Source organism: Callithrix jacchus, chromosome 12, assembly GCF_049354715.1.
Source record: "Callithrix jacchus isolate 240 chromosome 12, calJac240_pri, whole genome shotgun sequence".
In the NCBI taxonomy this organism is placed as follows: Eukaryota; Metazoa; Chordata; class Mammalia; order Primates; family Cebidae; genus Callithrix; species Callithrix jacchus.
The window spans coordinates 126,486,120-126,511,636 of record NC_133513.1 but is presented as its reverse complement, the minus strand read 5'-3'; the positions used below and the strand labels follow the sequence as shown (position 1 = coordinate 126,511,636).

The following is a 25,517-nucleotide window of genomic DNA, read 5'->3' as shown; positions in this document are numbered from 1 at the left end:
CTACTCCGCGTCTCTGTCAAGGTCTGTCTCAGGGTCAGGCTGCAGGGACCTGGCCAGATCCCAGGGCCCTGACTCCACCTGGGACTGGCTGTGACCACCACCATCAGCTCATCCAGTTCTGCCTCAAACTCCTTTTTCTCCTGAGATGTTTTAATTGAGGAAGACAAAGCCTCACAGAGAAGAACCCAGGAGCACCTAGCACCCAGCACCCCACACTTCCTCTTCTGGGCTATGAACCGCACCTCGAGGACAGCTCACTTCCACAGTCTGGGGTGAGTGTGTGTAGACAGCCCTGGGGCATTCTGGCCTGGACATGGGCACTCATGCAAATGCACACATGGTACACACGCCACACACGGCACACGCAGGTGGCCGGACATGTGGCACATGCAGAACATGCAGGCGGCCGGACACACGACTCTTCTCCCTCCCGAGCTACACGGGCGGCTGGATACACGTCTCTTCTCTCTCCCGAGCGGTACGCTGCCCTGCACCCTGGCTTTTCACACTGAATCCTCTTCCAGGTCAGGAGCCCAGACTGACTTTCCCTGTCCCACGCCTGGCCCTGCCTCCCTGCGGGCCGTTTTCTGCTTCTCTGCTACCCTCTCCCTTCTGCACCCTTCCCTGTGCCCTGGGCATCCCACCTGGCACACTGGTCGGGCCCCCTGCTGCTGGCCATCCCCACGGACTCGTGGCTGTGTGTGGCCTCTGGTAGGGACCTGGCTCCTCTCTGCCCTCTCATGGCTCAGAAGACACCGGCCCCAGCCACCATCTCAGCCTTTTTACCCTGGGCTGGGACCCTGATGGCTGCTCTGCTGCCACCTCCTGGGGCCTCCTGCTCCGTCTGGGGGGCCCTGCCACCCTCTCACGCCTGGGCCGCGTCCGCCTCCCTGGGGCGCCGGTGACCTGCGTGTCCGGGGTCTGTGCCCTCCACTCTGATCTGCAGCGGGTGTGTCCCACGCTCTGCCGCCACGACCGACGCTTCCGTGGGTGTCCCAGGGCGGCGTCTGTACAGCCATGTCACGTGTGCAAAGCCGCAGTTCCGGAAAGGGGAAGCGGGTTCCTGGTCACACCCACTTACAACTTGGGCAGCTGCGGCAAACCCTCCTGATGCACGACCACCGGTTGACTCTCGAGTCGCAGCTGAGGCGCCAGTCTCCGCAGCCCTGCCAATCTCTTAGGGAGACTCCCTGGCGTTGAGCTAATTTGCGTTTTTGTGATTATGAATGAGACCGAGCATCTGTTCTTGTCTACTTGCAGTTCTAATGTTTTCCTCTGAGTCCCCGTGTGAGGACTGTGCTTTCTCTGCTGAGCTGGGCCTGCCAGGTGCTGGCTGCCCTCTGTGTGTCAGGGCTGGCCTCGGCCTGGGCATTGCCCGCGCGCTGGCTGCTCTGTTGCTGGCTCCTAAGGCTTTTCCTGTGTCTTCTGACATCCGAGGGCTCTGACGTGTGGAATCTGACCTGTTTTTCCTCAGCAGCTTCGCAGGACGACGCTCTCCGCCCCAAGGTGAAAGGGACAGCTCTGTTTCTGCTATTTTTATACTTTTAAAACATCCAGACCTGATCTGTTTGAAGCTTCCCTCTGGCGTGTGAAGCCGGAGAGCCCCCTCGGCCGGCACTAAGGAAGGCTCCTCCTGCCCCCCGAGACACTGTCCTTGCAGCCAGGGAGCCTCACACTTGCAGGTCCCTCTGCGTGGCCGTGGGAGAGGAGCCCCTCAGAGCCCAGAGGATGCAGTTGACCCTCAAGGCACAGAGCCATATGGAGCCTGCCTTCCACCGGTGCAGGGAGCTCTGCATTTCCGCCTTCCGGAAGCTTCTGACCTCAAGGACAGGGCACCCTGAAGGAGGGAAACACATTGTGTGCTGCCCATGGGGGTCGGGAGGCAGCGGCATGTTGGGGAACAGGTGTCCACGGGAGCACAGTGCTGGAATCTGTGCAATCCCACTGTTGGAATCTGAGGAACTGCAGTGTTTGAGCCGGCAGCTAAGAGCAGCCATTTGAGTGAGTTTCCCGGGGGTCATGTTGTCAGGAGAGTCCCCTCTCAGGAGACAAGGACACCAGAGGCCCCAGGACAGCAGGATGAGGCTGGACAGAGGTGGGGCTGGACCATGGGCCGGCGTCTGGCAGAGGAAGGGAGGCAGGGGCCTGCTCTTGAGGCCTGCGGGTGGCAGAAAACCTTGTATGCTGTCCTGGGAGCACCAGATGGCCCTGCCTGGCTGGGCTTGGCAGTCAGTGAGGAGTATAGGGCTGTAGGGGCCCCACAGGGTCGTGGGGTGTCCCTTATGCTGTGTTGAGGTGCAGGAGCCAAGAGGTAAAGAGACAGGACACTGAAGAACTGGTGAAGAGCATCTGGACTCGGGGGCCACGTCACCTGTGAGTGGAGACAGGCGAGGCCCCAAATGCCCCAGAGCATCTGTATTTATTAGGTACAAGCAGGGGGCAGGGTCATGAGTGAGGTTATCATCTATAGACTTAGTAATAGGGCATACATAATCATGTGACTTACAAGTGAGGGGACCACCCCATTATGTCACCTGGGCAGAGAGGTGGGCCGTGTGCAGCAGGGGGCTGTGCCGTGTGCAGTAGCAGAGGGTCATGTTCAGAAAAGGGTCCACCCCCATTAGGTCACTGAGGCAAGGAGGTGGGCTGTGTGCAGCAGGTGTCATGTGCAATACTTCTTATCTGGGGGCTGGAGACTTCAAAGGGTTTCTAATGGAAGGATACTATAAGCTTAACGCAGTGGGAGCTGACAGACTTGTGCTCTTCTCTAAGATATTTATGGGAGGATTCTTTGAGCTAGCGCAGAAGGGAGAAAAGACTGACAGGGTGGACAGCCGCTGTGACTGGTCACACCAGAGGGGTTCTTCTCCCTCGGTTACTTCCAGGATCTCAGGCCTGAGGCCGACTTTCCACAGGAACTGGATGCAGGTGCTACAACTCCTCTATCAGGAGGAGAGACACTTGCTCCAAGTCTGCCATACAGCGTTGCCCTTTCAGGCAGGGACGCCACCGCCTGGGGCTTTGGTTCTCGTCCTGGTCTGGCGGTTTTCCCATGTACTGCTTCTGTTCTGTGACTGCTCTAGGCGTTGCTCCTACTACAGACTATTATATGGTTATATAGTAGGATGCCATAAATCAGCACTAAATGTGTCGGTGCAGCTCCGACTATGATACCTGTATGGTTATATAGAAAGATGATATGGAACTAAGTATGTTAGATATAAGTATTAAGTATGATTCTATAAGCTGGATATATGGAAGCAGTCAGTTACACTTCAGGCACTAATTCTATACACTTATATATGGTTATATATGAAGGATCGTATGAAGGAAATAGCTGAGTAATAACACTGTAACTAAGATATTCTTCAGGCACTAACTTTGCCTGGGGTGTGGACACTTGTCCTTCCTCAGTGCCCATGGGGGGTGTTATCCACAGGGGAACAGGCGGGAGGGGAGGCTGGTCAGGGCACGGTCAGCTGGGCATGCAGCGGTCACGGCTTGGACTGCAGGGCAACAGGGAGCCAGGTGAAGGAGGTGGAGGTTTCCCTTCCAGGCCTCGGTGTGGTCTCTGGCCTGTGGCTGCCACTGCGCCCACGGGCTTGCAATGGGCATCCCAGTGGCTCCGGCCTCAAGTGGGGACACGGCCTGGCCAACTGCAGGAAGTGGAGGATGGCCCAGAAGCTTCCCCACGAGATCTGACTTCCTGAGCCAAATGGGCTTTAGTTCAGTGCTGGTTATGGTTTTTCTCCGAATTAAAAAGGCCGCCACTCAGTGGGCAGGAAGTAGGTTCCGGTCTCCCAAGTGCCACACCAGGAAGCCATTCCTCTGTTATGCCTCAGGCCCTTGGATCAGGGTTCGGATCAGCCCTGGGAGGCTCTTCATGGCCCTGGGAAGCGTTTCTGGTGGACTTGAGGTGACCGGTTCAATGCTGCAGCACTGAGCGTGGTGGGCCTATCACAGCCTGGGCCTCACGAGGACGCTGAACACACACCTGGGGGCTCCCAGGCCATCTGGACCCAGACAGGCCTCTGCGGACACATGGCTGATCAGATCTGGGGTGGGGACCCCACAGAAGGGGCAGAGTGTCCTGCCACACCAGGAAGGAGGTCCGAGCCCCAGTCTTGGGTCCCAAGACCCGGGCATCCTCAGAGCTTCAAGCAGAATCAGAACTGGCCAAATCCCATCAAAGACGTGCGAGTCATAAATTGGCAAGATCAGAAAGCCAAGCTCACTGGTCAGCGTTGGAGGACGCTGGGATGAGGGTGCTGCTTTGAAACGGTGGATGGAGGAGTGCAGCCTCTCTCCCATCTGTCCACAGGGATTGTCTGCTGCGGCTGCCCGACGCCAATGAGGGTGGCTCTCCGGAGAGCAGGTGTCCTGCTCACAAACCGAGGCTGAGACCACCCAGTAGCCACCTGAGTCCCATCGTGCCCCTGACTGTCCTGGACCTGGTCTCAGGGACAAACCACCAGGTTTCTTCAACAAAATCCCACAAGGAAGAAAGAGAGTCAGAGTGTAGGGTCACACTCAGGAGCAGGAGGCAGCCAGCATGTGGCTCTCACCAAGATCCAGGGAAGTGGTGGGAAGAGCAAGATTCGGGCGGCAGAGGGGGGACCCGAACCCTCAGACCACACCCGCCCAGGCCGGGAGTGGCTGAGAACGTTTCCAGGTGTGGCCGAGGCGTTGTGGTATGTGTTCAGAGGGGCCTGATCTTTTAGAGGTAAGTCTGAGACCTGTCAGTAGTGGGTCATTTCTGGGGCTGGGTGGGAAGTCATGGGGTTCATATGCTGTTGTTTTTCTGTTTTCTGCACATTTAAAACATTTCACCATGAAGATTAGAAAATAAAATGAAAAGTACCATCCACCGAGAGCCTCGTCCTCACCCAAAGACTGAGGCTGAGGATCAATCCAGTGCTACAGACACGCGCAGTGAGTGTGCTACACATATGTGCCCGTGACACGTAACACCACACACATGTGCCAGTGACACATAGCATGCCACACACGTGTGCCCGTGACACACAACACACTACACAAACGTGCCTGTGACACATAACATACCACACGCATACACATGACACACAACATACTACACACATGCCCGTGACGCGTAACACGACATGCACGTGCATGTGACACAACACACTACACACATGTGCCCGCAACATGCCACACACCACACACACGTGCCCATGACACATAACATGCTACACATACATGCCCGTGACACGTAACTCACTACATGCACATGCCACACCACACACATGCATGCTACACACACCCCACCAGGACATGTTTGCACATTTCTGAGCTGTGGTCAGCCTGACTGTGGGCAGTGTACCTGCAGAGTGGCAGCGCCATTCCTGGCTGTGGCCAATGCCTTGCACACAATGAGTATAGACAGCAGGTCCCTCAGCCTGCACACAGGGGTGCTGAGCAGCACCAAGCACAGCCCAGGTCTCCAGGGGATCTAGTACCCGAGGACCCAGAGCACATTAGTGAAACGATAGGAGCAGGGCCAGCCGCTGTGGGCTACGGGTCAGGGAGGAGTCCATGAAGGAGACATGTGTGAAGCTGTGAGAGGCAAGAGGACATTCCAGGCCAAAGGAGCAACTGGCAAAAATGTGGAGGCAAACGTGTGGACCAGAGGCTTGCAAACCTGGCTGAGCGTCCAGATGGCCAGGCCCCGCATGCATATCTGCCAGCACCACACGCAGAGGGCAGGAGAGCAGCAGCAGCCTCTGGGACCACACTCTCAACAGTGACTCCCTCAGCCCTGGGAATAGAACCCAGCTCCATACCACGCGGAAAGCCAGGGCACTCATTCCTTCCCTCCATTCCCCTTTGTTTCCATGCAGACACCTGGAATCCATCCATCCATCCATCCATCCATCCATCCACTTATCCATCCATCTGTCTGCCTATCCCCCATCCATCCCCCATCCATCCACTTATCTGTCAGCCCATCCCCCCTCCATCCATCCATCCACTTATCCATCCAACTGTCTGCCTATCCCCCATCCATCCCCCATCCATCCACTTATCTATCAGCCCATCCCCCCTCCATCCATCCATCCATCCATCCACCCCAAATCTCCCTGTGCTGGAATTACAGGGGTGAGCACCTGTGCCCAGCCAGTCCTATAACTATTAAAAATTGAGCAGTAATTAAAAATCTTTCCTAAAGAAAACAGATGGCCTTATAAGTGACTTTTATCAGACTTTCAAGGAACAGATCATCCCATTCTTATATAAACAGGACAAAGACAGGGAGGGTGCTGCCTACACAGGATGAGACAAAGCCTGAGTCCAACGCCAGTGAAAACATCACAGAATGGAAAACCGCCAGTCCACTCAAGTGTGCACCAAACTCTGAAGCAAGCGTTTGCAGGTCAAATTCAACAACAGCGTGTATAAGACACGCAAGACACTGGGCCAAGTTAGGTTTTTCTATGACAAGAGGATGATTTGATGTTACAAAATAAAGATGTGAATATGGAAACCTTAATGAAAAACAATTATAGGATCACGTCAAGGGATCCAGAAGAAACACTGACAAGCACATTCACAATAAAACTGCATTGAGGGGACCTCGCGGTGGAGGTGAGCGCCATTCCAGATGGGGAAGGGAAAAAGCACTCTGTTTAGAAGGGGTGGTGGGGAGTGGCCGGTTTCGCCCTGAGCTGGGGCAGTGCTAGGCGTCACATGGCTTCCGTTCCAAGACTCATTGCTGTTCCTTGCTGCACACGGTAAGAGAAGGAAGGGACACCTGTGGCAGGACCATCGGCTAGGAGGAGCTAACACTTGTGTCTTTATCAGTGATTGACCAGCTAGATAGGAAAACTAAAAGAATCCGTAAGTGATTAGAAATATAAAGAAACTTTAGCAAGATGGCTGGATATAAAATAAAGATATTACAGTGAATTGTGGCCAGGCACAATCACTCATGCCTGTAATCCCAGCACTTTGGGAGGCCAAGAAAATCGCATGCACCCAGGAGTTCAAGACCAGCCTGGGCAACATAGCAAGACACTGTCTCTACAAAAATAAAAATAAATAAATTAGCTGGGCATGGTGGCGTGTGCCTATAGTCTCAGCTACTTGGGAAGCTGAGGTGGGAAGACTGCCTGAGCTCAGAAATTTTAGGCTGAAGTGAGCTCTGATGTTGCCACTACGCTCCAGCCTGGGCAACAGAGTGAGACCCCATGTCTACAGAAATTTAAAAAAATCAGCTGGACACGGTGGTGCACGCTTGTAGCCCCACCTACTTGGGAGGCTGAGGTGGGAGGATCACTTGACCCCAGGAGGTCGAGGCTGCAGTGAGCGGTGACGGCACCAATGCACTCCAGGCTGACGACAGAGTCAGACCCTGCCTCAAAACCAAAACAAAACACAAGGAGGGCAATCCATTTTAAACCAGAATCAGAAAACATGACATTCCTGAGGATAAATGTAATCAACGATACCTAAGAGCCCTGCAGCAAAACTTTAGAATGTTAAACCAACTTCAGGTGGATCAAATGTGAAGAGCAAAACAAAACTCTTGGCAGAAAATATCGGTGACTATCGGCTCAACCCTGAAATGGGGAAGGCTTCTCGTGAAGGTTAGACCTTAACAGTAGAAGCAGCATGAATGCATCTGATTATATGACAGCTGAGAAACTATTTTTCAGCAGAGGACACTGTCAGCCACCTTTTCTCTGTGGGGCTCAAGAGGTTAAACTCTTTCCGTAACGATTCCGAGGCATCGGCCTGGCTCACTCTCATCCCCTCACAAGCGGACAGTGGAGTTAGGGTTAGGGCTGGCGTTAGGGTTGGGCTTGGGCTTGGGGTTGGGGTTAGGGGCCACGTGACGTGACATCAGAGCTGACTGAATGCAGAAGCTGCCACGAAAATCTAGGCGTTTTCCACAATCCAGACATGAAAGATTTGCAAATATGCAACACAATGCCACCCATCCCACTAATTCTGGAGGGAAAACATGCGCTATAAAAATGTTACATATGTTAACATGCAATGGGTATTGTGATTTTTAAATGAATTAATAGACAACTTACAAATGTCTCAGTTTTAGTTTATGACACCATAAATATGAAGAGACAGAACTCACACAAGCAAAAGCTCTTAGGGGCACTCAATAATTTTTAGGGTTATAAATGTCCTGGAGCCAGCAAGTCTGAGAACTGCCATCCTAAGACAAATAGACAAATTACACACTGGAGGTGGCATCCGCAGTCCTGGCAAAGGGGCGGGAATTCCTACAAGAATGGAGACCCTTCACTGGAGAGGCACTCCTCACCACATCCCTGTGGGCAGGGAGGAGACACAGCGCCACGCCATCCCTAGAGAGACCCCAGACTCCTGCCTCACCCGTGTCCTGCAGAGGCCAGACCACAGACCAGACCTAAGATCCCAGGCCCCTGCCTCACCCGTGTCCTGTGGGGGCCAGACCGCAGACCAGACCTCAGACCCCAGGCCCCTGCCTCACCTGCATCCTGCGGGAGCCAGACCCCAGGGCGGACCCCAGGCCCCTGCCTCACCCATGTCCTGCGGGGGCCAGCCATCCTCGCACCATGCTCTGGGGTGTGCCAAGAACGGGGAGTTCCGGGAACAGATGCACGTCCACCTGCCCCAATCACGAGCCCCACTTCCTCCTGGGCACACGGCCCAGAGAAACCTCATCCAGATCTGTTCTCGGCTACACACCAGGAAACACCTGCCTACCCCTCGGTGCCCCCAGAGGCGGGGATTTAAATGCGACGCTTCGCCGGACGGGATAACACGCAGCAGGTGCCGTTACGGCCACACGGCGCTACACAGATGAAGCTCAGCAAGAAACGTACGAAAGGAAGTCCCAGATCGCGTGCAGCGGGGGCTCTTTTCAGAAAGTTAAAAACAGCACAGATGAAACCGTGGGGCTTTTAGGAAACGCAACTCGGATAAAATCAGAGGAATGCAGGAGGCAGGGCACGGGCTGCACTGAGGTCACCTGCAGGGTCTGAGCTGGACATGACGTGACTGGGGACGCAAGCACAACATGAAAGCCTCCTCACAGGGACAACAGGCACCAGGCCATGGGCAGCAAGGACTTGGGTTCTGGACACTGGGGTGCAATGAAACACAGGACCCCGCAGCAGAGGCCCCTGGGGGCTCCCGGCCCCACTCTCAGGCAAAGGGCTTCAGCCTCACTTGTTTCAAAGTGAAAGTAAGCTGAGCTCCGGGGAAGTGGGGTACAGGGAAAGCGGGAATGGTGGGGGGAAGCAGGGTGCAGGGAAAGCGGGGTGGTGGGGGAAGCAGGGTGCAGGGGAAGCGGGATGGTGGCGGGGAAGTGGGGTACAGGGAAAGCAGGGTGGTGGGGGGAAGCAGGGTGCAGGGAAAGCGGGGTGGTGGGGGAAGCAGGGTGCAGACAAAGCAGGGTGGTGGGGGAAGCAGGGTGCAGGGGAAGCGGGGTGGTGGGGGGAAGTGGGGTACAGAGAAAGCAGGGTGGTGGGGTAAGCAGGGTGCAGGGAAAGCAGGGTGGTGGGGAAGTGGGGTACAGGGGAAGTCGGGTGGTGGTGGAGAAATGGGGTACAGGGGAAGCGGGGTGGTGGTGGGGAAGTGGGGTACAGGGAAAGTGGGGTGGTGGGGGGAAGCAGGGTGCAGGGGAAGCGGGATGGTGGTGGGGAAGTGGGGTGCAGGGGAAGTCGGGTGGTGGTGGAGAAATGGGGTACAGGGGAAGCGGGGTGGTGGTGGGGAAGTGGGGTACAGGGAAAGTGGGGTGGTGGGGGGAAGCAGGGTGCAGGGGAAGTGGGGCAGTGGTGGAGAAGTATGATTCAGGTGAAGCAGGCTGGTAGTGGGGAAGTGGGGTGCAGGGGAAGCAGGGCGGTGATGGAGAAGCAGGGTATAGGAAAAGAGGGGTGGTTGTGGGGAAGTGGGGTGCAGGGAAATGGGGTGGTGGTGGGGAAATGGGGTATAAGGAAAGAAGGGTGGTGGGGAGAAGTGGGGTGAGGGGGAAGCAGGCTGGTGGTGGGGAAGTGGGGTACAGGGAAAGTGGGGTACAGGGAAAGTGGGGTGGTGGTGGGGAAGCAGGGTGCAGGGGAAGCAGGGTGGTAGTGGGGAAGTGGGGTGCAGGGAAGTGGGTTGGTGGGGGGAAGCGGGGTACAGGGAAGTGGGGCCGTGGGGGGGAAGCAGGGTGCAGGAGAAGTGGGGTGGTGGAGGGAGCAGGGTGGTGAGGGCATCAGTGGGGGGAGCGGGGTGGTGGGGGGAGGGGTGCAGCGGGGGGGATCAGGGGCAGCGGGGAACGATCACACGACAAGGTCTTGCTGTGTTGGCCAGGCTGGAGTGCAGTGGTGCAATTTTGGGTGACTGCAGCTTTGACCTCCTGGGTTCAAGAGATTCTCTGGCCTCAGACTCCCAAGGAGCTGGGACCACAGGTGTGAGCCACTGCTTCCAGCAAAGTTTTGTATTTTTAGTAGAGATAGGGTTTTGCCATGTTGACCAGGCTGGTCTCAAACTCCTGGGCTCAAGCAGTCTGCCCGCCTCGGCCTCCCAGAGTGCCGGGATTACAGGAGTGAGCCACCACGCCCAACCCCCAAACACTTATTTCAAGGTCAAATTTTAAGGTCATGACACTAGGGCGCTGTGCCCAGCCAGAGGCCACTGCAGAGGTCGCCTTAGAAGTAAGGGGGGCCTGGCGCGTCACCCCCACCAGCACTTACCTCAAAGGTGTTTCCAGTGACGTCAAACTCCGGGGGAACAAATGCACCCTCAGGGTCGTCTTGGGGAGGAGAGAGACAGGCTTCTGGTCACACCTGAGAACTGAACCCACCAGCCAGGAAGGGCCTGGAGGGGAGCGGCCCTAGGTCCCCTCCCCGCAGACCTGGCTCCCCAGCCGTTTTAGGCGGTGAGAAAGGGAAATCCGCTCCTTGGCGGTTATGGTGGGAAAGGGGTTTCACTGAAGAAGAGGGAAGGGAGGGTTCTGCTGCTTTCCCGAGCAGGAAGCTGAAGACATTCACCAGGGAAATTCAGCTCCCAGGCAGCGGCCACGCAAGGGAGCCCGCTGGCCCACCTGAGGCAGGGGCCTGTGTCCACTAACAGCAGGGCCAGCAGACGGGCCCAGGGTGGACAGAAGGGGCGCAGCCTGCCATCAGGAGAAGCCTGAGGGGAGCGGTCAGGGTGGGCCGAGCCCCCGTCTGGTGTTGGAGGGCACAGCCTGGCAGAGCAGGCACCCCCACGGGTCCCGGGGCACTCTCCAGCCTGAGTCCCTCCCGAGGAAGAGAAGGTCTCCACAGGAAACTGAGCCCGGACAACTCCCAGTGTCACATGCACCCTGAAAGGCGCCTCCGCCCACGGTCCTGCTGCCTCCTCACCGCTGAGCTGCTCCATGAAGCACACGTTCCCGCTGGTGTTGAAGGCCAGGGTGTCCGGTGTGATGCACAGGCTCTGGAAGATGGCAGCATGTGCCACGCTCTGCATGGCCAGGCCGCACTCCCGGCACACAGCCCAGGCCTCCTGCTCGCTGAGGCCACGGTCCCGCAGGGAGAGGATGTCCGCCAGAGACACGTTCTCCTGCCAAGACAGGCCTGACCATGAGCCGGGCAGGACCCCCAGCCGGCCCTGGCACCCCCACTGAGATGATGCCCTGGGAGAGGGACGGCTCGTGGCAGCGTTTTCAATGCGTGGGTCAGGGAGAGGGCTTCAGGCCATGTCTCATTTTGTTTCAAGAGTTGTCCTGCTGTTCCCTGGTCATCAGAGACACAGAACATTTGGTGGCACATCAGCGAGCCTGGGCACGGGGTCTTCCTCCCGGAGGCTCGGCCGGAGCTGTTGGGTCACCTGCTCCCTGGGGTACCCTGACCCCCCCAGGCTCACGGCTGGACTGGCCCATGGAGGCCACCAACAGATGAGTGACATGATGAAGTCAACTCCCCTAACCCTGCACTTGTGTGGGGCTAATGGGCTGTGCTCCTGACACACCCACGCAACACAACCACAGGCACCTGCCCCTGACACATTCGTGACACGCAACCACGCACCTGCCCCATACACTCATGTGATGCAACCACATGCATCTGCCCCTGACACACTCATTTGACACAACCACAGACCTGCCCGACACACTCGTGACATGCAACCACATGCACCTGCCCCGACACACTCACACAACATACAACCACATGCAGCAGCCCTGACACACTCATGTGACATGCAACCACACGCACCTGCCCTGACATACTCATGCGATGCAACCACATGCACCTGCTCCTGACACTCACACAACACAACCACACCCTCTGCTGACATTTGCTCCAGGTGGCTCACACGGGGGACGCAGTCATGGCGATTCCCTTCACGTGGCCTGGCTGCCCCCATGTGGGCTCACCTCCAAATGTGAGTGGGCTCCCAGACTGTGTGAGGGCTCAGCTGTGATGATGGCTGCCACCAACACCCAACCCTATGGACATGTGCATGCACACACTCACCTAGCACACATTGTGTGCTCACCCTCACACAGACACAGGCATCCCCATACATGCATCCCACACAGACACATGCCACACAGGTGCACTTATATATTAACAGGCATCACTGGTGCCCAGGCGTGCCACACACACAGTTCCATCCACTTCACAAGCACACACACTCATGCAGTGAGAACAGACATCCTCATGCACATGCACATACCTCACACTCACACACACATACATACTACATCCAACCGCACACATGCCTAATGCTGACCACATGCACACACTCATGCAGTGAGAAGACATCCTCATGCACATGCACATACCTCACACTCACACACACTCACACTCACACACATACACACTACATCCAACCGCACACATGCCTAATGCTGACCACATGCACACACACTCATGCAGTGAGAACAGACATCCTCATGCACATGCACATACCTCACACTCACACACATACACACTACATCCAACCGCACACATGCCTAATGCTGACCACATGCACACACTCATGCAGTGAGAACAGACATCCTCATGCACATACACATACCTCACACTCACACACACTCACACACACATACACACTACATCCAACCGCACACATGCCTAATGCTGACCACATGCACACACTCATGCAGTGAGAACAGACATCCTCATGCACATGCATATACCTCACACACACACATACACACTCACATACACTACATCCAAACGCACACATGCTTAATGCTGACCACACACACACACTCATGCAAGAACAGACATCCTCATGCACATGCACATACCTCACACTCACACACATACACACTCACATACACTACATCCAAACGCACACATGCCTAATGCTGACCACACACACACACACTCATGCAGTGAGAACAGACATCCTCATGCACATGCACATACCTCACACTCACACTCACACACACATACACACTACATCCAACCGCACACATGCCTAATGCTGACCACATGCACACACACTCATGCAGTGAGAACAGACATCCTCATGCACATGCACATACCTCACACTCACACACACTCACACACACATACATACTACATCCAACCGCACACATGCCTAATGCTGACCACATGCACACACACTCATGCAGTGAGAACAGACATCCTCATGCACATGCACATACCTCACACTCACACACACTCACACACACACACTACAACCGCACACATGCCTAATGCTGACCACATGCACACACACTCATGCAGTGAGAACAGACATCCTCATGCACATGCACATACCTCACACTCACACACACTCACACACACATACACACTACATCCAACCGCACACATGCCTAATGCTGACCACATGCACACACTCATGCAGTGAGAACAGACATCCTCATGCACATGCACATACCTCACACTCACACACACATACACACTACATCCAACCGCACACATGCCTAATGCTGACCACATGCACACACACTCATGCAGTGAGAACAGACATCCTCATGCACATGCACATACCTCACACTCACACTACATCCAACCGCACACATGCCTAATGCTGACCACAAGCACACACACTCATGCAGTGAGAACAGACATCCTCATGCACATGCACATACCTCACACACACACACACTACATCCAACTGCACACATGCCTAATGCTGACCACATGCACACACACTCATGCAGTGAGAACAGACATCCTCATGCACATACACATACCTCACACTCACACACACTCACACACACATACACACTACATCCAACCGCACACATGCCTAATGCTGACCACATGCACACACACTCATGCAGTGAGAACAGACATCCTCATGCACATGCACATACCTCACACACACACTACATCCAACCGCACACATGCCTAATGCTGACCACAAGCACACACACTCATGCAGTGAGAACAGACATCCTCATGCACATGCACATACCTCACACACACACACACTACATCCAACTGCACACATGCCTAATGCTGACCACATGCACACACACTCATGCAGTGAGAACAGACATCCTCATGCACATGCACATACCTCACACACACACACACTACATCCAACTGCACACATGCCTAATGCTGACCACACGCACACACACTCATGCAGTGAGAACAGACATCCTCATGCACATGCACATACCTCACACACACACATACTACAACCGCACACATGCCTAACACTAACCACACCCATGCACGCTCAGACACATTACATGTGCCCACACACACATCAATCACACACACCTAACGGTGACCACAGGCACAGACGCTCAGACACATATGTACGACTGCACACACATCAACCACATACACGCCTAATGCTGACCACACGCACACACGCTCATGCGCATACATACGCCTGCACACACATACATACACACACACCCATTCCTATACCTGGTACACACACCCTCACAGGAACACACAGGACTGAACAGCCGCACTTGTATGAACGCCAGATATGGACTGAAGGCCCTCTTGGGGGTGCTGCTCCCCACCTGGGGGACCCGTGTGCAGGAGCGTCTGCTCCACCCCGTGGATAGGAGGGGGTGGCTGGGCACTGCGCCCTGGATGCATGTGGGTGGGGGTCAGGCCTCAGAGGACCGGGCAGGTGAGGAAGAGGCAGAGGCCCCTTCTCCCCCAGCCCTAACTCCCCCTCATGCAGGGCAGCTCTGGCCCTACAGGTGCCACGGGGCTGATGTCCTGAGAGGCACTTCCCACCTCCAGTCCCCTCACCCTGCCCCAGTGGTTGGCACTGCAGGAGGCCCCCAGGCACAGGAGAGGGATGAAGGGCTCCAGCCAAAGCAGGAGGCCAAGAAACAGAATCGGGGCACTGGTGCCCGGTGGGGCCTGGCCACAGGGCTGGGTCTGCCTCTGTCCCTGGGGTCCTGGCATGTCCCCCATCTGTCTCTCCTTGCGGGGGGGGGTCCATGGAGGGGCTTGATGACTTCAGTTTCCAGGCCCTTCCAGCTCCTTCCATGGCGGGACTCTCCCTGCCCTGTTCCTGGGTTCCTGATTGATCTAAGGTGTTTCTGATTTGGGCTGAAGCCTGCTGCCCTCTCTGCACCTTGAAGGGCTCCTCAGGACTTGAGAGAGCCTGAAACTTCCAGCAATGCCTGTGAGGCTGTTAAAGAGGCGCCTGGGCACTGTGTATATAGAAACGCACCCACACACGTGCACATACCCGTGCACCTGCACACACAGGGATACGCTGCAACACGAATGCACATGTGCACCCACATACACACACGTGTACCTGCACACGTGCACCCACCTACACACGTGCACCCACATACACACACGTGCACCCACATACACACACGTGTACCTGCACACGTGCACCCACCTACACACGTGCACCCACATACACACACGTGCACCCACATACACACACGTGTACCTGCACACGTGCACCCACCTACACACGTGCACCCACATACACACACGTGCACCCACATACACACACGTGTACCTGCACACGTGCACCCACCTACACACGTGCACCCACATACACACGTGCACCCACATACACACACGTGTACCTGCACACGTGCACCCACCTACACACGTGCACCCACATACACACACGTGCACCCACATACACACGTGTACCCACATACACACACGTGCACCCACATACATACACGTGCACCCACATACACACATGTGCACCTGCACATGTATACCCACACACACACATGTGCCCATACACACACGTGCACCCACACAGGCACACTGCACACATACATGCACCCCAGGCATACACTGCATGCATACATGCACACCTGTGCACACACACAGGCATGCACTGCACACACACACCCGTGCACCCACATGGGCACACACAGCAACACACGCATGCACTGCATGCATACATGAACACCTGTGCACCCACACAGGCACACATTGCACACATACATGCACACCCATGCACACAGGCACACACTGCACACCCATGCACACACAGGCATGTACTACACATACACACACCCATGCGCACACACAGGCATGCACTGCACATACACGCACACCCATGCACACACAGGCACACTGCACACATACATGCACACCCAGGCATACACTGCATGCATACATGCACACCCGTGCACACACACAGGCATGCACTGCACACACACCCGTGCACACACAGGTACACTGCACACATACATGCACACCCAAAGGCACACATTGCACATACATGCACACCCAAAGGTACATATTACACATACATGCACACCCATGCACACACAGGCACACACTGCACACATACTTGCATACCTGTGTACACACACACATGTACACCCACACAGGTACACACTCCTGTGCACTGCCACACACATGCACACAGTACAATGCTCATGCACACACGTGCCTGCAAACGGGCACAGTCGTGCACTGAGTGCTGAATATGTCTGAGGACCCTTTGGAGTGTGCTGCTTAGAGGAAGGGCGCCAGTGCGATGCACGTCTGAGCTGGTCCCTGTCCCCCTGTGGGGCCTGGGGGTCCTTCTGGCTGTTGCCCGCAGGTCTGGGGCCTGCCAGCTCACACGGTGGTGTCCAGACATGTGGACTAGGGAAGGGAGTCCAGGTCAGCTGTGCTTGCAGGGCCACCCCTCGCAGACAGCTGGCCCTCCTGCTCAGGCTCGGAGTGGGGACACCTGGCGATGAGGAGCCCCTCCCCCCTCAGGGAAGCCAGACACCAGGAACCCCAGCATCATGCAAGCTGGGAGTGTCTAAATGCCATCAGATTCTCCAGATGGCTTTAGGGGCGAGTGCCAAGGGGCCTGTGGCTGAGGCCTCCCCTCAGGGACGGGGCCGTTTCAGCCCCTCCAGAGCCGGCTGTCCAGAGCGTGGGCTTCCGTTCACACAGGGTCCTGAGCCAGTGGGTTCCCCTGGCCACCTAGGGGTCTCGTCATGTGCTGAGGGCTCCCAGGCCTGAACTCTGGACTCTGTAGCCTCCACCCTGCTCTGGCACAGGTGAGAGGAATGACCCCCCCGCCGCTTGCCCAAATCCACAGTGGTCAGACAAGTGAGGTGCAGGGGTCGGAGGAGTCTAAGAGGCCAGGGCGAGAGATGGAGAGGCACAGGTGGCATTCACCAGCCGAGGGACCCCAGGTCCATGGGCACCCTACCCGCATTCCAGCAGACACCCCCATGTCACCCCCAAGGTCGGGAGCCATCTGGCTGTCCTGTTGTCGCCTCCAGAGGGGGCCTCGGAGACCCCAGGGCTCTCAGCCTCGCTGCCAGTGGGCCAGGAGGCTTCATATTTAAGTGGAATAGGCCCAGCCGGGCTCCGGGGCTGCAGAGTGGCCTCGGCAGCAGTTTAATGGGCTGTGGCAGACACCGGGGAGGGAGGTGACGTGCTGTGAATAGCAACTCAGCCTCGGCGGGCAGATGCCTGTCTGTCTGCCCAGTGCCCCCTCCCGCAGACACCCCAGCAGACACCTGCCCAGCACCCATGAGGGCCCCACGGCAGAAGGGAGCCTTGTGACTTCCCACACATCAGCCTCTCCTGCAGTACAGTCTGACCTTGTGGCTGGCACAGACCCATCTTCTTGGGCAGGGCCAGAGGGTTCTTCATGGCCCAGCCCAGCCCACCGGCCTCCCACCCTGCCCCTCACCATCCCTGGCAAGGCGTGCCTGGGTGGGCCTTGGGGTAGGTCTGAGATCAAGGACCCCCCCCCCAAGACCTGTTTCTTGCAGGGCAGGAAAGAGTGGTCCCCACTTTGCAATTGTGCGGCCATGGACTCCACCTGATCCCAGGTGAGAGGAGGGATTTGGGAAGGCAGGTGGACGTGAACCCCCAGGTCTGGGTAGCAGCACATCAGCCACTCCCTGCACCTCAGAGGAGAGGGCACACTTCCCACCGAAAACCCCTATCTCCCGGCATGTCTCCATGTGGAGCTTCTGTGCATTCAGAAAGCCTCCACCCCCTACCCTGCTCAGGCAGACTTTGAGCCAGGGTTACACAGGGACGCCTGGGTCATTTGGCACATTTCAAATACATTGTCTTGTGACCAATTGATTTTTTTCGGCCACGGGATTCTAACAGGACCAATATGAAACTCCGTTCCCTGCTGGGAGCACTGGCTGCCAGTTCCCGGGCCTGCTGACAGCTCTCTGCACACTGCCAGGCCCCCACCATGAACCCACCTCGGCTCCCGAGGTGCCTTCTGCTCTGAGTTCGCCCTGGCCCAGATGTCACACAGACCCTGCAGTGGGGAGCCCCAGCCTTGCGCTCCCCCAGGCAGCATGTGCATCCAGTCCAGCCTCGGCTGCGGAGCCCCGCCTGACATTGGCACACAGGAGGTTCTGGAGGCACTAGCTGAACTCCGGGAGGGATGACAGTGCCTCTCAGGGACCTGGGACCTGTCCTGTTCTGGCACCCAAACCGGTGCACCCTCTTTGTCTCATCTGAATTCCCAGGAGGTGGCCAGCACTGCCCATCCCTCAAGCCTGGCTGCCCGACCTGTGTGTCTCTTCTGCAGCCACTATTCTGCTGGATTGCAGTGTTTTGCCTCAGATCCCACATCCCCTGTCCACAGTGGCTGAAATCCCATGGGAATCTGGGCAGGACACCTCTTCTAGGAAGCCCTCCTTGCATTGCTCCTACAGAACATCTCTCTGTCTATTGCGTACTGGTGGTTATTGCTTGTACTGACCCAATGGTGCTGCCCGCAGGTGGCCAGGGGTCCAATCTGGCCACAGCCTCCAGGACCTGCTGGCCCACTTGCTGATGCTCTGGCGGGTTCCAGCTGAGACAGCTCTCACACATGCACGGCCACGTGTCTCGGGCCCACACCACAGTGAAGTTGCTGGGACACAGGGCACTGGTGCCTTCTATTTCACCAGTGAGTGCCGGGCTGTTTTCCAAAGATGCCGCTCCATTTGTCCTCCCACCAGCTCGAGGGAGAGCTGCTGCGATGTCCTTGCCAGCACACGCCGCTGTCCGCTCTTCAGTTCTTGCCAGCCTGGCAGTCTTGGGAAGGCATTCGTGGGGGGTGTATTTTGCATCTCCCTGATTGCAATAAGCAAACATCTTTTCCCATGTTCAGCAGCCATTTGGGTTTTCTCCGGGGCCACGTCAAAGGAGGGACACTCCAGGGGCTCCGGTGGGTGTCCACTGGGGTCTCTTTCTTGACCCCACTGTGGAGCCAGCCGTTATAATTAGCTGTAGAATAAGTGTGTTCCCACATCTTACATAGCCTCTATGTGTCCTGGGCCTGGCGCCACCACACTTTCCCTGCAGCTGCCCTATGCCCTTGGCCTTCCTGGCACTCTCGGGGGCTCCTGCCGCCGTCCGTGGGGTGTGATGCACCCTCACGGCCCCCTCCCCTCACCCAGCACCGCTTTCTGGTGCAAGTCAGGCGCAGGCACGTGCCCCGATGGAGATTTCAGAAACTTCCAAGCCACATAGGCACAGAAAGCAGAGTCAGTACGCAGGGAGGTTCTCAGCAGGGAGGTTCTCAACACGGAGCGTGGCGGGCTCAGTGCTGGGGACGGGGTTGGGCCGGGACCCCTGCCGAGTTACAGGAGTGTCGTGGAGGGCCTGCCAGATCGTTCCCATGCACGCTGCTAAGTTGGTGGCGTCGCAGTTCACCTGGAGGCCTTGGTGGCCGTCACGAGATGGAGTCCCCCAGCCTAGCTCTGAGCAGTGTGGGAGCTATTGGCCGGCCGGAGGATGCTGCTGTGGGGGGAGGCGTGTGCACCAAGACGGCCTATGGCTCCGAGTCAGGACCTGGGCTCATGGCTGGTGCTGTGTGTTCTGTGTACGTGGCACCGGCTGCTGCCTCCGTGTGTGGCGTGGGGCGGCCCTCAAGGCTCAGGCCCCTGGTGCGTGAAGGAGCTGTGGGAAGAGCCGCATCCTCGGGGCAGCCTTCCAGAGTGATGGGGAGGCGGCCTCCTGACAGACACCCTGGGATGTGTCCTGGGGGTTCTGAAGGCTTTGGGCAGAGCATGCCCTTCCCGCTCCGTTGCAGCTGTGGTGACCTCTGAAGTGTCACTGACTCCCTGGCTGCTCCTTTCTACAGCCTTCAATGGCACCAAATCCAGGCCACAGTGGGGGCGGGGGCAGTGCCAACCCCCGCATAGCCTCAGCGGTTTCTAGGTGGCCGGGCAGCGGGCCTCCTGAGGCCAATGCCGAACCTTCCTAGAGGATGGTGCTTCTGCAGCAGAAACTCCCAGTCCCTTGGGAGCTGCCCAGGCAGCGGTGGGGGCTGCAAGGGCGTCAGGCCTGGGACTGCTGCTGCCCACATGCCCTGCTCCAGCCTCACCTGGCCAGCTGTTTAAAGAGGGCACCGCAGCATCCCACCAACGGCTGCAGGTGACGACACCGTCACCAGAGACACACGCAGATGCTCAGCGTCTGGCTCTTGCCTGTTGGAGGCTTGGCAGATCTTGGACCTCCCGGAAGGATGAGGGTTCCTCCAGGAGCCCCCTGCCATGCCGCCGCCGGGCCTGGCTTGTCCACTCCACCCCAACCAAGCCAGAGCTGAGCTACGGGGTCAGACACAGTCCAGGAGGGGCCTGGCCTCGGGCCAGTCAGGGCAGCCAGTGCTGCGGGGTGGGTGGTCCCTGAGCAGAAGAAGCGCCAGGGTATGCAGATGGCAGCCAGAGCCCCTCTGTGCCCTGGAGGGTAGCGGGGTCCTGGGTGAAGACCCTGGAGGGTAGCGGGGCCTTGGGTGAAGGCCCTGGAGGTTATCGGGGTCCTGGGTGAAGGCCCTGGAGGGTAGCGGGGTCCTGGGTGAAGGCCCTGGAGGGTAGCGGGGTCCTGGGTGAAGGCCCTGGAGGGTAGCGGGGTCCTGGGTGAAGGCCCGCAGAACCAGAGAGCAGGAAGCAGCTCTCAGTCTCACGGCTGGGGGAGGGGAGGGTGGTCATCCTGAGCCTCAGCTCCGAGGCCTCCTCCCGCAGCTCCTGAGCGGCGCCTAATTGGGCTCCGCTGCCCTGAGCCCCGCCGGCCTCCCGGGCCCGGCAGGGAGGTAAGCAGACCCCCCCCACCGCCCCCTGGCCGCCCCCACACGGTCCCGCCAGGGTTTCCATCAGGAGCCATCGCGCGCCAACTTCCGCAGGGGCTCCCCACCCGCCGCCGTCCCGCGCGCACTCGGGGGTTCTGTTCCCTCCGGGAGGAAATCGAGATTGGCGGTGGGACCCCCTCGGCCAAGACCCAAAGGAGGGCCTGGGGCGGCCCCTCCCGGGTCCTCCTCCGGGCTCCCCGAGGATCCCCCGGCGGCAGACGGTTCCCCCCACCCCGGGTCCGGGGCTCACCTCGTCCTCGGGGAGGGTGGGCAGCGGCTCGAAGTCGTAGAAGTCCAGGTCTTTGCCGTCCTCCTCGTAGGGATCCGCCGCGGCCGGGTCCATGGCCTGCATCCTGCGGCCGCGCCGCGCACCGGCCCCCGGGCCAGCGAGCAGCCTCCTCCGCGCCCCGCGGCCCGGCTGGGCTGGGCTCGGCTACGCGCGCCCCGGTTCCATGGCGACGCGCCCGGCCCTCGCCCGCCCCCGCCCGCCCGCCGCTGCCGCAGTGTCGCCGGGGGACGGGCAGGAACTCGGGGTCGCGGGGGAGACACGGGGCTGCGCCGGGGGCGCGGGGACTGCGCGGCGCTGTCCGGACCCGGCGCCTCGGGCACGTCGCCCCTTCCCGGGGGAGGCACCGGGGGCGGAGCCAGGCGTGTGGCCGCCGCGGGGAGCCCCGGGGTCTTCGCCCACCCTGGGCTCCGAGGGTCGAGGGGCGGGGCCGGTGCCCCGAGAGCACTGGCGGCCCGACCCCCTCGCCGGCTCCCACGGCCCCCGTCCCGCCCCCGCGGCCGCCGGGCTGGGCTGCCGCAGTCCCGGGGTGGCCTCTGCAGCGGCGTCCGGGCTGGGCGGGGCGCGGGGGGCGGGGCCGCCGGGGGGGTCTCTACTGAGCGAGGGTCTTTCGGAGGCGCGGGGGGCGGGAAGGAGGCAGCAACTGTGCCTCATCCCCACCTGGAGGCGCCAGAGACCCGCAGGGCCCCGCCCTCCCCTGGTCCAGCGGGGTCCTGGGGGTCCTGGGGCTCTTGGGCGACCTCTTCCTGCCCCACAGGCTCCGCCCGGGCTTTCTTCAGCGCCAGGGTGAGCCCTGGACCCCCAGTGGAGCCGCGATCAGGAGGAGTCAGGACACCTCGGAGCTCGGCAAAGGGGCAGGGAGGGTGGAGGCGAATCTCACCTTCCCTGGCCGCCCCCAGCCCTCCCACAGGAGAGGGGAGGTTTCAGGGCCGGGCTCTCAGCTCCCCCGTGTGGCCGGCCGGGCACACAGTAGGCGCTTAATAAATGCTCCTGGCTTGAAGGAGACTTTTGACTGCGGGGTCGGAGGGAGCAGTGTGCTCAGGGAGGTGAATTCCCAGCACTCAGTCCCGGGATGGGGTCACCTGGACCCTCACTCTGGCCTGGCAGGGGGTGCAGGGGGTGCAGGGGCTCAGCTCCCTGGGAGCCAGGTGGGCACTTAAGCCCGAGGCTGGGAGTGGGGCAGGTGCTGGGCAGACCCCCAGCGTCCAGCCAGGCAGCCCCACCTTGCTCACAATGCCACCCTAGGGCCCACCCTGGTCCACCAAGTCAGCTTTTGGGTGCAGCCTCCCCCATCCTTGGGTGTTTGGAAGCTCAAGGTGGGCTGGAGGCCCTGGAGCTGGAGAGGAGGGGTCTCACAGAGGGTGGGCTCAGCCCTTGGTCCTGAGCCCTCTCTGTGGGCCCCACAGGGCCTGCAGCACCCTGTCCCCGCCTCTGAAGGAGGCCAGTGTGGCAGGCAGCTCTGCTCTGGGAGCCCCATCCCACTGCACCCTGGTGCTCAGACCTGGACGTTGGAGCTGGGCCCCTGGGCTCCTGGGCCCTCGGAGCTGCCACCTCCTCTGCCAGGCCTGGATGTGCTCCTGATGCCTTGCCCCTGCAACCTGGCCTGTGCCTCTGGGGGAACACCGGGCTGATGTGACCCCAACGGGAAGGCACCGGGGACCCCACAAGTGCAGGACTTGGTCACTGAGTGCTTGGGTCACCGGGCGGGCTTGGGAGTGAGAACACAGACACTCAGCCGCAGGCGAAGATAACCAACTGGAGGGCAGCCAGGCTGCAGCGCTCCTGGAAAGAAGCCATCGGATTTAGCGAAACGCAGAACGCACAGGCTCTCAGAGTGGCCGCGTTAGCTCTGCCTGTTGGATCCTAGAACACTCAGCAGGCATTTCCCACGGCCAGGACACTCAGAGCTGCTCCTCCTGCCCAGGCCAGGGCATGTGGGCGCGTGGGGAGGGCCTGGGCAGGGGCCGCAGCTTCTTTCTTTTACCCACCTACTGCTTTGCTTTAAAGGTCTGTGGGCTTTGGTGTTTGTTGGGGACCGGCAGGAACTTCTGGACGTGGGAGTCGTCCCGGCGTCTGCGTCTCACCTGCAGTGATGAGCTTTGCCCCAGGTGGAGGGCGTGATGTCAGCCCTGTGTCCTGGCGCCTCAGTTATGTTGGACGAGGGTGCAGTTCTGAAGATCACGCCCTGCATCTTCCAGAGCTGGTGAGCAGTTTCTGGATGCCGCGTGGAAATGGCTCCAGAGCCCTCCGTGAGCCACAAGGAACGGCCTCCTCATCGTGTCCTCTGCCTCTCTGTGCCAGTCCCGTGTGCCCAGCACACACTGGCACAGCTTCTTCCAGAGGACCCTGCAATGATATTGGAAGTCAGAGGGGGTTCCGGGCTGCACGATCAGGTCCGTGGTCCAGGCCATGGCTTGGTGGCAGGATCAGGTCCGTGGTCCAGGCCATGGCTTAGTGGCAGGATCAGGTCTGTGGTCCAGGCCATGATGGGGGCACTCTCGTCCTCTTACTTCCAACTCCTCTCTGGCCGTCTACCCATTCTCTGCCCCCCTCAGCCCCCACCACCCATTCCTACCAGACATTTCCCTCTGCTGGATGCAGCTGCCTGAACTGTGGCTCCCGGCTGGAGCGAGGAACCTGGTTCCCCCTCCCCGCCCAGGCCGGACCTACCCCAGACGCTGTCAGAATCCGCCCTGTTCTGGGGCTGTCTCCAGTCAGGGCTGCGTGCAGAGGTGGCAGGAGCAGGGTCTTCAGGGCGTTGGCTCTCGTTTTCCCTAAAACAATTTTGAAAAGCTGCCGAACCACTCACATGTTGAAGTCAACATCTACATTTCTTTAAAAATCCAAAAATGTAAATAATTGCAAATAATGTCATTTCTGGTGTAATGTAAATACTCACATGTTGAAATAAAACTGTTAGTCACGCTTGTAAACGTATCCAGGAAGCTAAATGCCAACATGGTCTGATACTGGCTGCCAGTCGTGTGAAGAAGACGAAGCGCATTCTCCAGCGGGCCGAGATCTTCGGGCTGACATTTTTCCTTCGACGCATCGTGGCCACCTGGTTGCTGCCCAGATTGTATCTGATTATGAACTATTTTTATGCCTGAATTTCTGTTGGCTCCTCATCACACTTTGCGACAAATACACATGTAAATTTTAATAAATCAGTATTTAATAAAGAAAAATTTTTTAACTTTTTTTGCTTCCAGTGGCTATAGGCTCACTTTATCAAAGTCAGGGTTGACATAAGTGGCGGTGCTTGTGTTAGAGGCGGGAGCCGGCATGCAGGACCCGTGGACCACGTGGACCATGTGGACCACGACCGGCTTCTGCGGGAGCTGCCCAGTGGGCTCTGGCGGCAACACTTCCTCCTTGCTCCGTCTCTGCACCGGGCTGGCCCTGACCTGCCACACTCGCCCCTCAGGGGAGCCAGTGCCTCTGGGAGCAGATGGAGCCCCCATCCCTCAGCAGCCGCTACCACCGCCACCCCTGGGAGCCTTGCTGCTCCCTGCGCCTTCCAGCTCCCAGCACCGTCTCTCCATCAAGGTTTGGTGTCTGCTTTCTGGCAGGGTCCAGGCCACTGGACCAGCCAGGGAGCCACACCTCTCACCCACCCAACCTCTCACCCTCCCCACCTGACACGCTCCCCCACCTCTCACCCTCTCCCCACACCTCTCACCCTCCCCACCTGACACCCTCCCCCACCTCTCACCCTCTCCCCACACCTCTCACCCTCCCCCAATACCTCTCATGCTAA

General features: G+C 58.4%; 1 protein-coding gene and 1 long non-coding RNA gene across 12 annotated transcripts in view; one reads left to right on the top strand and one right to left on the bottom strand.

Annotated features, from left to right (window-relative positions):
• KNDC1 (kinase non-catalytic C-lobe domain containing 1) overlaps positions 1-21,957 on the bottom strand; it is a 63,948-nt gene extending 41,991 nt beyond the window's left edge. For 4 of the 11 annotated variants that reach the window (XM_035269569.3, XM_035269570.3, XM_035269571.3 and 1 more), the window contains exons 1-3: positions 21,722-21,957; positions 11,352-11,550; positions 10,701-10,759 (exon numbers count right to left, since the gene is read on the bottom strand). In XM_035269569.3, coding sequence (XP_035125460.3) covers positions 10,701-10,759; positions 11,352-11,550; positions 21,722-21,823 — 360 coding nt within the window. In that variant the 5' untranslated portion in view covers positions 21,824-21,957. Of the gene's footprint in view, positions 1-906; positions 996-1,243; positions 1,838-2,333; positions 4,809-6,569; positions 6,773-7,153; positions 7,373-10,700; positions 10,760-11,351; positions 11,551-21,721 lie in introns of those variants that run through there. The other 7 variants (XM_035269577.3, XM_035269578.3, XM_078346834.1 and 4 more) reach the window with 7 other exon arrangements.
• LOC118146452 (uncharacterized) lies at positions 21,333-24,945 on the top strand. The gene is made up of 2 exons (XR_004732313.3): positions 21,333-21,435; positions 23,765-24,945. It is a non-coding gene; the product is annotated as an uncharacterized LOC118146452 (long non-coding RNA).
• Positions 24,946-25,517: the final 572 nt, after the last annotated feature.